The 10,929-nt window shown below is 53.1% G+C and overlaps 1 protein-coding gene across 1 annotated transcript; it reads left to right on the forward strand.

Annotated features, from left to right (window-relative positions):
• The first annotated feature begins 5,852 nt into the window (after positions 1–5,852).
• LOC136540078 (probable pectinesterase/pectinesterase inhibitor 21) lies at positions 5,853–7,832 on the forward strand. The gene has a single exon (XM_066532067.1). The coding sequence runs from the start codon at positions 5,987–5,989 to the stop codon at positions 7,682–7,684; it is 1,698 nt and encodes a 565-aa protein (XP_066388164.1). The 5' UTR covers positions 5,853–5,986; the 3' UTR covers positions 7,685–7,832.
• Positions 7,833–10,929: the final 3,097 nt, after the last annotated feature.

Below are 10,929 nucleotides of genomic sequence, written 5' to 3' on the forward strand. Positions count from 1 at the left end.
GGTTGCGTGGGCGCGGCGCAAGGGGGGAGACAGGACCATGCCTCGGGCATGACCCCTGGCCCACTCTGCCATTTCTGTCGGGGCTCTGTTGCGTGGTGATTTGAGCGTGGCGTGGGGAAGAAGCACAGTAGCGCTGACATGCGGGGTCCAGCAGGCAGCGGCTGTAAGCAGAGATGGGGAGACGCGTGGGCATGGGCAACGTGCGGCTGTCACGTGGGGCCAAGGTGGCAGCGACCACAACCGAGGCCGATGGGCGCGCGGGCGATGCTGGGCCACAAGCTAGGCTGCGCGAGCCGAGCGGCTGGCTGGCTACAGCGCGTTGGCGAGGCTAGCCGGTGGCTAGCTGGGCCGGTTGCTGGTTGTGCGGGTTGGGCTGAGCAGCTGGCTGGGAGGCCTTCTTCTCTTCTTCCTTTTCTATTTTTCATTTCTTTTCCATTTGTTTGAATTCAAATTTGGTTTGAAATTTGATTTCACAACTGAGGTGACTTATTCATTGAAGTTTAGGGAATTTTGTTTAATAATAACTTTATGGTTTATTATTTTATTGGAGTTGTTTAGCAATCATAACTCAAATAGAAATCCAAATCACATTTTGAATTTAACAATGTATGCAACATTATATTTGTTGGAAATTAATAAACACAGTCATCTAATGACATGCCATGCTTATATGTTGACTGGGGTTAGGTTAGACCTAATGCATCCCTTAGGTTGGGTTTCTATACATAGCACTCATCATCACATGGGATTCTTGAGAAAAAAAATTGTAGCTGGTATTTTTGGTGTATAGATTTTTGGGTTGTTACACTATGGCTCACGCCTAGGTTGCTACCAGTGGCCCTGGTCGCACCGCCTTCACCTAGCTGGTCATCATGCCACCGATCAACAATGCACATCCAATGCGCATGCGCGACAAGGCTGGCCTCGCTCAGCCTGTGGATCGTCTGAATCTCCATGTTGTGCCCATGTTGCTATTGCCTCGCTCCATCCATGACACTCTTTCAGACCCCAATTGGCACTCCGCTATGCAAGCTAAGTTTGATGCACTCATCGCTAATGGCACATGGTGCCTTGTTTCTCGACAACCTGGTGTAAATCTAGTCATCGGTAAATGGATCTATTGCCACAAACTTCTTGCTGGTTCACTTGATCGCTATAATGCTCGCTGGGTTTTGTGGAGATTCACACAGCGGCCCAGTATTGATTATGATGAGACTTTCAGTCCTGTAATGAAACTAGCAATAGTTTGGGTGGTCCTATCCCTGGCATTGTCTCAAAATTGGCCTATTCATCAGCTAGATGTCAAAAATGCATTGTTGCATGGCACTCTGACAGAGTCAGTCTACTACATGCAGCCTTCTGGATTTGTCGATTCATCCCGTCCTAATTATGTTTGTCGGCTCAACAAGTCTCTTTATGGTCTAAAGCAGGCTCCCCATGCTTGGCATACCAGGTTCGCCTCCTATCTCCTGTCCCTTGGTTTTGTTGAGGCCAAGTTAGATACTTCACAGTTCACATATCACCGGGGATCAGACACTGCGTATCTGCTACTCTATGTTGATGACATTGTTCTCACTACTTTGTCAGCTGGGTTTCTTCAACACAATATTGCAGCCCTTTAGCTTGAGTTTGCTATGACTGACATGGGACATCTTCATCACTTCCTTGGTGTCTCCGTCTCTCGCTGCAATGATGGTCTTTTCCTCTCTCAGCGGTAGTACACTCTACATCTTGGAGCGCGCTGGGATGAGTGCTTGCAAGCCCTACAGCACCCCTATCGACCTGCACTCCAAGTTGTCTACCAACAGTCCTCTAGTTGCTGACTCTACCGAGTATCACAGTTTGGCTGGTGCACTACGGTATCTGACTTTTACTCATTCGGATATTGCCTATGTTGTCCAGCAGATAAACCTATACATGCATGATCCACGCGAGCCGCACCTTGCTGCTTTCAAATGGATACTACGGTACTTACAGGGTACTCTTTCCCTTGGCATGACTCTACATCGCTCTCTGCCTACCGACCTTGTTGTTTACACTAATGCGGACTGGGCTGCCTGCCCCGACACTCGCGGCTCGAACTCTGGCTACGCGGTGTTCCTCTATAAAAGGTCCTAATGGCTAGAGGGGGTGAATAGCCTATAAAAATTTCTAAAACAACACTTAGCAAACCGGTTAGATAAATATGAGGCGAATCAAGTGTTGCGCTAGCCTACTAAATATATAAGCCACCTACCACAATTCTAATTTATATAGTCTCTATCCACACAATGGCTATGTCACTACAATAAGTTAGTGTGCTCTTAAAGGCTAACTAAAGAGCCATACTAACCAAACTAACAAGCTCTCACGACTAGCTACACTAAAGAGATTGACAACTAGTTTGCGGTAATGTAAAGAGAGAGTGAGCAAAATGGTTATACCACCGAGTCGAGGAATGGACCAATCAATTACAAGAATGAATACCAATAAAGACCAATTACCTCAAAATTAAATAATGACACAATAATTTTTTATCAAGGTTCACTTGCTTGTCGGCAATCTAGTCCTTGTTATGGTGATTCACTCACTTGGAGGTTCATGCGCTAATTGGTATCACACGCCAAACCCTCAATAGGGTGCCACACAACCAACACAAGCTATGAGCAATTTACTAGATTACCTTTTGGCTTTTTGCTGGAAAAAAGATCAAGAATCCCTCACAATCACCGCGATCAGAGCCGGAGACAATCACTAACCTCCGCTTGACGATCCTCGCTACTTCAAGTCGTCTAGGTGGCGGCAACCACCAAGAGTAACAAGAGAATCCCGCAGCGAAACACGAACACCAAGTGCCTCTAGATGCAAACACTCCAACAATGCACTTGGATTCACTCCTAATCTCACAAAGATGATGAATCAATGATGGAGATGAGTAGGAGGGCTTTGACTAAGCTCATAAGGTTGCTATGTCAATGCAAATGGCCAAGAGTTGAGCTTGAGCCGGTCATAGAGCTTAAATAGAGAGCATCCATGAATAGTGCCATTGGCTCTCTGTTCCCTGAAAAATTAGGGCGACCAGACACGCCAGTCAAATCGACCTAGCGTCCGGTCACGCGATGCACGTCATGTGGCCCCTGCTTCAAATGTTGATCGTCCGATCTCAACGGTCATCAGTGCACTTAAGTTGTGACCGGACACTCTATAGTGTAGGACCGGATACAAGACCCCAGCGTCCGGTCACTTCCAGTAAGGTTCCAGTGGCGACCGAACATGCCCGGTCACCCCCGACCGGACTCACCCAGCGTCCGATCACTTACCCTCTTCTCTGTGCGCCATAACGTCAGCAGGACCAGACGCTGAACAATGTTCAACCATAATCCGGTAGCCTGCGTTCGGTGACAGGCCGAGAGTACCACTTTCTTTTATAATTGATCGGACGCTGCCCTCCAGAGTTCGGTCACACATGATCGGACTCGATCAGTCTCTGCTGACTGACCGACGCCTAGGTTTAGCCACCGAACGTGTCTGGTCCCACGAGGACAACGTCCGGTGCACTCTGTGAAAACCTGTCTTTTCTGTATAGGGCACGTCGGGTCCCACGAGGACATCGTCCAGTGCACTCTGTGAAACTCTGTGACACTCCGCCGGTGAAGTTTCGATCCCTTGCTCCCAAGTGCTAGACACAATGTGTATCACCTTTGTGCATACGTGTTAGCATATTTTAACAAATATTTTTAAGGGTGTTAGCACTCCACTAGATTCTAAATGCATATGCAATGAGTTAGAGCATCAAGTGGCACTTTGATAACCGTATTTCGATATGAGTTTCACCCCTCTTAATAGTACGGCTATCGATCCTAAATGTGATCACACTCGCTAAGTGTTTTATCACTAAATCGAAAAGCTCCTATCAATTTCACCTTTGCCTTGAGCTTTTTGTTATTCTCTTACTTCTTTTCTAAGTCCAAGCACTTGAACATCACCATGGCGTCACCATCATCAAGTCACGATCTTCATTTGCTTCACCACTTGAAGTAATGCTACCTATCTCATAAACATTTTGATATACTAGGTTAGCACTTAGGGTTTCATCAATTCATTAAAATTAAACTGGAGCTTTCACTCGGTGACAATATGGTGTCCTGGTCTTTCAAGCGTCAGCACACAGTCTCTCGGTCGAGCGCAAAGGCCGAGTATCGAGCCGTGGCCAACGGTGTCGCCAAAGCTTCATGGCTTCGCCAGTTACTTGCCGAGATTCGCCACAACCTTCGCCGTGCCACCCTGGTTTATTGTGACAACGTCAATGCTCTCTACCTCTGCACCAATCCGGTCCAACATTAGCGCACGAAGCACGTTGAGATTGATCTCCACTTTGTTCGGGAGCGTGTCTCCCTCGGTTAGGTTCGGGTTCTCCATGCCACGACATCTTAGTACGTCGACGTTTTCACCGAGGGTCTCCCAACATCGGTATTTCAGGAGTTTCGATCCAGTCTTAACGTTTGTTGTGCTTCCGATAAAACTATGGAAGAGTGTTAGCATGATGTAAATATAGCAATCGGCCTATACTTATACGCCCCGGGCTACCATCCTTCGTTCCGACCACTCTTTCACTGACTACGCAAAGAAAAGTGATGGTACAGGCTCGAACAGCACCAGTAGCCCCTGTATGTTCTCCGTCCTTGTCGCAAAATGTGACACCCGTCGTGCCGAGACGGAAAGAATGTAAAGCCGCTACTCAATACAATCTTAATTTCGTTTGGAAAAAAAAAAATCTAAGCTGGATGTACAGAGGGAAAAAAATAAAAAATAAAGTTAGAACGAACGGATAAAATGCAACTGTCCATCGATATTTTCTTTGCTTCATTACGCGTGACATTTTGTGTCACGTTGATTTTTTTTTTCAGATATATAGTTGGTGTACGTCTCCTATGGGCCATATATTCTGTTTTAGATTTTGTATCATCAAAATATCAGTTTGTTCGCTTGTTGGTTTCAGCCAGCCCAAACTAGTCAGCCAACAGTATTTTGCTCTCACAATAAATCAGCACCAGCCAACCCAAACCAGTTCAGAAACCAACCAGTGAACAAGCCGTATGACTACTTGGCATGTAGTGGTAATACAGTGGGCCCAGCCGCTGGAGTCGGGACATATTCGCTTCGTACCAATGCGGCCATGGCTTTTTTTTTTGAATTACACACTAGACTCCACAAAATGCACACATACTCACCTCTATATACACACACGTACGTAAACTCTACACTTATAAGTACTATCGAAGGAGTGAGCCGACAGATCTCAAGATTCATAAAGTCACCATAGACGCTTCATTATCGACATGACGTCGCCTACCACTAAAAACATAGCATCATTAAATCATAGAATAAATTTAGAAAAATTAGTCCTCGTGCTAAGTCAAGGACTTAACATGGGTGGACTCCGAGGCCTCGCTGATGGGGAAGAATACGAAAATAAGCAAAATTATACTAGTACGGAGGAATACGTTCACCAATTTGTCTATGGGCCGCATCCTTCCTAGTCTTCAAGCCCAGCGACGCTGTTGCTTGCCGCTGGCTGGGCCAGGCTACTCGAGGCCTTCTCTTAGATCATTTCCGCTAAAAGGCCGAATCGTCTCATCAGAAAAATCCCAAACAAAAAAATTGAACAAACGCAACACCAATAGCCACCGTCCGTCGTCGTGTGGGTGTGGGTGTGGGTGTGAGGCTCTCCCTTCACTTCGGCTCCAACGCCAATGCACAACCGTCCTCTTCGCCCTGTCCCAAATCTGACGCTGCCTATAGTAGTATAAAAACTCGTCTCGACGCTCTTGCTAGGTACTCCAATCACACCAAAACATAGAGAGTGTCGACCCTTCTATTGGTGTGGTTGGGGGCACGAAATACCTTACGCATTACATTTACGTTCATACTGTGTTTGTGTGCGTGTGTGTGTGCGCGCGCGCGCAGATAGTACATATATAGGCCGTGAGGTGTTGCGTCGCCAACCATGAAAGGCGCCGTCATCGGAGCGTCGACCGTCCTGGTGGTGGCGGTGGTCGCCACCATCTGCGTCGTATCCTTCAGAGGCAGCGGCAATGGCGACAGGGACGAGGGCGAGATGTCCACGTCGGTGAAGTCCATCAAGTCCTTCTGCCAGCCCGTGGACTACAGGGAGACGTGCGAGAAGGCGCTCAAGGCGGCGGCCGGGAACGCCACCAGCCCGACGGACCTGGCCAAGGCAATCTTCAAGGTGACGTCCGACCGGATCGAGAAGGCCGTGCGCGAGTCCGCCGTGCTCAACGAGCTCAAGAACGACCCGCGCACGTCGGGCGCGCTCGACAACTGCAGGGAGCTGCTGGACTACGCCATCGACGACCTCAAGACCACCTTCGACAGGCTGGGCGGCTTCGAGATGACCAACTTCAAGAGCGCCGTGGACGACCTCCGGACGTGGCTCAGCTCCGCGCTCACGTACCAGGAGACGTGCCTCGACGGGTTCGAGAACACGACCACGGCCGCGGCGGGCAAGATGCGCAAGGCGCTCAACAGCTCGCAGGAGCTGACGGAGAACATCCTGGCGCTCGTGGACGAGTTCTCCGAGACGCTCGCCAACCTGGGCATCCCGAGCTTCCACCGCCGGCTTCTCGCGGAGCACGCCAGCGGCGTGCCCTCGTGGATGCCCGACGCCAAGCGCCGGCTGCTGAAGGTCTCCCCCGGCGAGAAGGGTTTCAAGCCGGACGTGACGGTGGCCAAGGACGGCAGCGGCGACTTCAAGACCATCAACGCGGCGCTGGCCAAGGTTCCGGTGAAGAGCGCCACCACGTACGTCATGTACGTCAAGGCCGGCACGTACAGGGAGTACGTGTCCGTGCCCCGGAACGTGACGAACCTGGTGATGATCGGCGACGGCGCCACCCAGACGGTGATCACGGGCGACAAGAGCTTCATGATGAACATCACCACCAAGGACACGGCGACGATGGAGGCGATCGGGAACGGCTTTCTGATGCGCGGCATCGGCGTGGAGAACACGGCGGGCGCCAAGAACCACCAGGCGGTGGCGCTGCGCGTGCAGAGCGACATGTCGGCGTTCTACGAGTGCCAGTTCGACGGGTACCAGGACACGCTGTACACGCACACGAGCCGGCAGTACTACCGCGACTGCGTCATCACGGGCACCATCGACTTCATCTTCGGCAACGCGCAGGTGGTTTTCCAGAACTGCCTCATCCAGGTGCGCAAGTGCATGAACAACCAGCAGAACATCGTCACGGCGCAGGGCCGCAAGGAGCGGCGGTCGGCGGGCGGCACCGTCATCCACAACTGCACCATCGAGCCGCACCCGGAGTTCGAGAAGAGCGCCGGCAAGCTCAAGACCTTCCTGGGGCGGCCGTGGAAGGAGCACTCGCGCACGCTCTACATCCAGTCGGAGATCGGCGGGTTCATCGACCCGAAGGGGTGGCTGCCGTGGCTCGGCGACTTCGGCCTCAACACCTGCTACTACGCCGAGGTGGAGAACCGCGGGCCCGGCGCCGACATGAGCAAGCGCGTCAAGTGGAGGGGTGTCAAGAACGTCACCTACCAGCACGCGCTGCAGAAGTACACCGTCGAGAGCTTCATCCAGGGCCAGCACTGGCTCCCAAACCTCGGCGTGCCATTCATCCCGGGGCTGCTGCCGCAGAACCAGTCTGGCAGGATACACTGAGCGAGCGTGGAGGAAGACGGTGTATGAATCGGCGGGCTGCATTGTCGATGTGGCACTGACATGTACGTACCGTGGTTTAGTTTGTTGGTTGGAGGCTATTGTGACTACTGTTTATATTTGAAAAAAAATGCCGTACATAATTAAGTAATGTGTGCACAGTGTTTGGAACTTGGATTGTCCCGAAATAAACTGGTAATAAGTTATTTAACAAAATGAAAGAAGTCATTTTCCCAGATATCTTGACCATCCAATTCCAAAACCGGATATCTATCAAACCTAGCCTGGCGGGATGGAGCCGTTGGCCCTCCACACGTTCCCCTCAGGTGCTCGACCGCCGCCTCCAGAAAATCACCGAAATCCACCACAATCCCTCCCTAGATCCAACCAAAATCCTTCTTCCAACTACAGATCTGCTCCTACCTCTTGTTGATCTGCCATTTGATGGGTTTTCTTCCCCCGGGCGAGGCTGTGGTTGGGATGGAGCCGCCCCTTTGGTGGGCAGCCAGCCGGCCGGGCCGTCGTCGCTTGGTCCCGCTCTGCCGGTCGAGCCGTCGTCGTCTGCAGTTGCTCTACTGGCCAAGCCGTTCGTCGCGGCCTCACATCCTACCGCTCCACTGCCGCAAGCTGGGGGAGGGATGACTCCCTCCCACCCACTGGACCCGCCCCCTCCACCCGGCAACGCCGGCGCAACCACGCCTCCTTCCTCGCCGATCTGCCAACCCAGCCCGGATCCCATCCTGTCAAACCCAGATCCGCGCTCCCTAGGACCTGATCTACTGCGCCATGTCCTTCTTGCGGGCAGCAAGAATGGGGTTGATGGCTCCTGCTCGCGTTGTTCCTGGGCAGACGAAGTTGAGGAGGAGGAGGTTGCTCGGAGTGCTGGGAATCCTAATCTACTGCAGCTACCTCCGCTTGTGGCGGCAGCTCATGCCAGCTTCGTCCTTCGTTCGAGCTCACTCGACCCCGACGTGGAGACCTTCGCCACTTCTCCGGGGGGGGGGGGGGTCGGAGGAGAGGCTGTGCTTCACCGACTCAGAGGCATCGCTTGACGACTCCATCGTCTGGACGATGTAAGGCCGTTCTGCTGCCGCGGCTGCAGCGCCGTCGTCCACGTCCACGTCGGGGGCGTCAGCCGAGCGTGCGGCTGCCACCGACGTACTGCCCTCGCCGGCTGGTATCTATCGTCGTCCACCCGGCACGCATGTCGGTCCAGCCGGACGAGGATGGCTTCAGGTGCACAGCAGGAGGCGATGGCGGCGTGCCATGGCACAGCATCGACCGGTGCCATCGTACCTGATCGACAAGTGCTTCAACTGCCTTGCCGGCGACCACGTGCGAGTCGACTGCACGTTCCAATCCAAGTGCTTCACCTGCAAGGATGTCGGCCACCAGGCGCGCGACTGTCCCCAGGCACCGGTTGTTAGTCGCTGTGCGGGCAAGCGTGGTTGCTCCCGTGGGCGTGCCCCTCGGTCGCTTTAGGGCGCTCGTCGGTGTCAGTTTTCGCCCAGTCACTAGTCACCGGTGGACACTGCCTTTGTGTGCTCTGTCTCCACCGGTAGGGAGCCGTCTGTGCCACCGGTGTGCAAGCCTCCTACTCCGGAGCCTCAGGTCGACGTGCTGGCTGCGGAGACATCAGGCCCTGTGCCGCAGGCCGGTGCGAACCTAGATGCCACCAGCGGTGACACGGGTGGTGATGCGAATGTTACTGGTGATCCTGTTCTGCCCAAGCGCCTACGTCGCATCTCGCGCTCCCTGCTCAAGCGGGTTGAGGCGCCGTCGGCATCGTCACGGCCATGGACCACCCGGTTCACCGAAGCAGACGAGCCAACCTTCCATACACAGGAGTCGTGGCAGGCCATCATGGTCGGGGACTTGATGTGCCTAGTCGTATCGCCGTGCGGCGCCATGCCCTGCTTTGGATGCGTCAGCGCGGTTTCTGCCATGCGAGCGACGTGTGTCGAACAGTCCGTGGACAACCAGTTTGACTTCGCGCTCTGACGCCCTGGCTCGCCCTCTCCTATCAAACGGGCAGCGATCGACCCGATGCTTATTGAGGCATCGTTGTGCACGCCGCGGAAAGTTGTCAGCGACAGCGGCGTACGGCCTCTCTCCATCGACATCGATCCGCGCGTCGGGCGAGTGTCCCGCACTTGTCACCTTGGCATGGTGGGGTCTGCCCTAGAGGCGGAGTTCGAGCTGATGACGGGCTGGGTGACCTGTGTCCCAACTGGGCCTTGTGATGGCCCTGACTTCCTTTTCGGATGCGCGTTTAATAGAGACTAGGCTGGCCCACATATTTCAGAGACGGCCCTGGCAGTGGACATGTGCCTCTCGGGCCCTGATGACCGCGGATCCGGCCACAACTCTCTCAGGCCGCACCTCATGGCGCTGGAGTTGGGGGAGGAGTCTCCGGTTTTATCCGTTGAGATCGCCGGACCTGAGCAGGCTGGGGCACCCTTGTCCACGCCTCAAACCGTCGAGGCCTCCGAGCTCAGGGGTGATGCAGTCTTGGATACTTCGCCTCAGCCCATCGACTGCCCTGAGTTCGTCGACGATGCAGCTATCCGCACTTCGGTGCCTCCGCTGCAACCGATGTCCGTCGATGACTTTATCTCCACCTTCAGGAAGCCACTGTCGCAGCCCGTCCTCTCGTCGCCGCCACGCTTGCGGGTCACCAGGTCAGCAAGGGCACGGGCAATTGAGGATGATGAGCTCGTCCCCAAACGGAGCGCTCGCCTAGCTGCGAAGAGCAAGTACAGGGAGCAAAAGCCTCAGGCGCAAGCGAGGAAGGTGATGATGAAGCACCTTGGCGTTGAGGTGGAGACACAACTCCCTGACAAGGCTTCGTTTCAGGAGTTCCAGACAACCTTCAAGCTGCCGCTATCGTCGTCAACACGGGAGGCCATGCAAGTTCTATTTCCAGGCAGGAAGCAGCGGGCCTCTAGGGCCGTTCGCGCCGCCTAGGCGTTACCCTTATTAGGTCATAATATTTTGTCGTAAAATTACATCCCAATGTAATATCGAAAAGGAATTGGATAGTTAGGCCAGTCATGGGCTGTGATGTTGGCTTCTCGCCGGCATCGTCTGGTATCTTTGTAACGGATTAAAACTTCTTTCCTCTTAATGAAAAACGGGTCTAACCCGATCGCGAAAAAAAAAAGAACTATCAAACTTGACAACTTTGATCATCGTAAGGATGATTTTAAAGATGGCTTTCCCTATATATGTTCTTTTAATAAAGATAT

Source organism: Miscanthus floridulus, chromosome 2 (assembly GCF_019320115.1).
Source record: "Miscanthus floridulus cultivar M001 chromosome 2, ASM1932011v1, whole genome shotgun sequence".
NCBI classification, from domain to species: Eukaryota; Viridiplantae; Streptophyta; class Magnoliopsida; order Poales; family Poaceae; genus Miscanthus; species Miscanthus floridulus.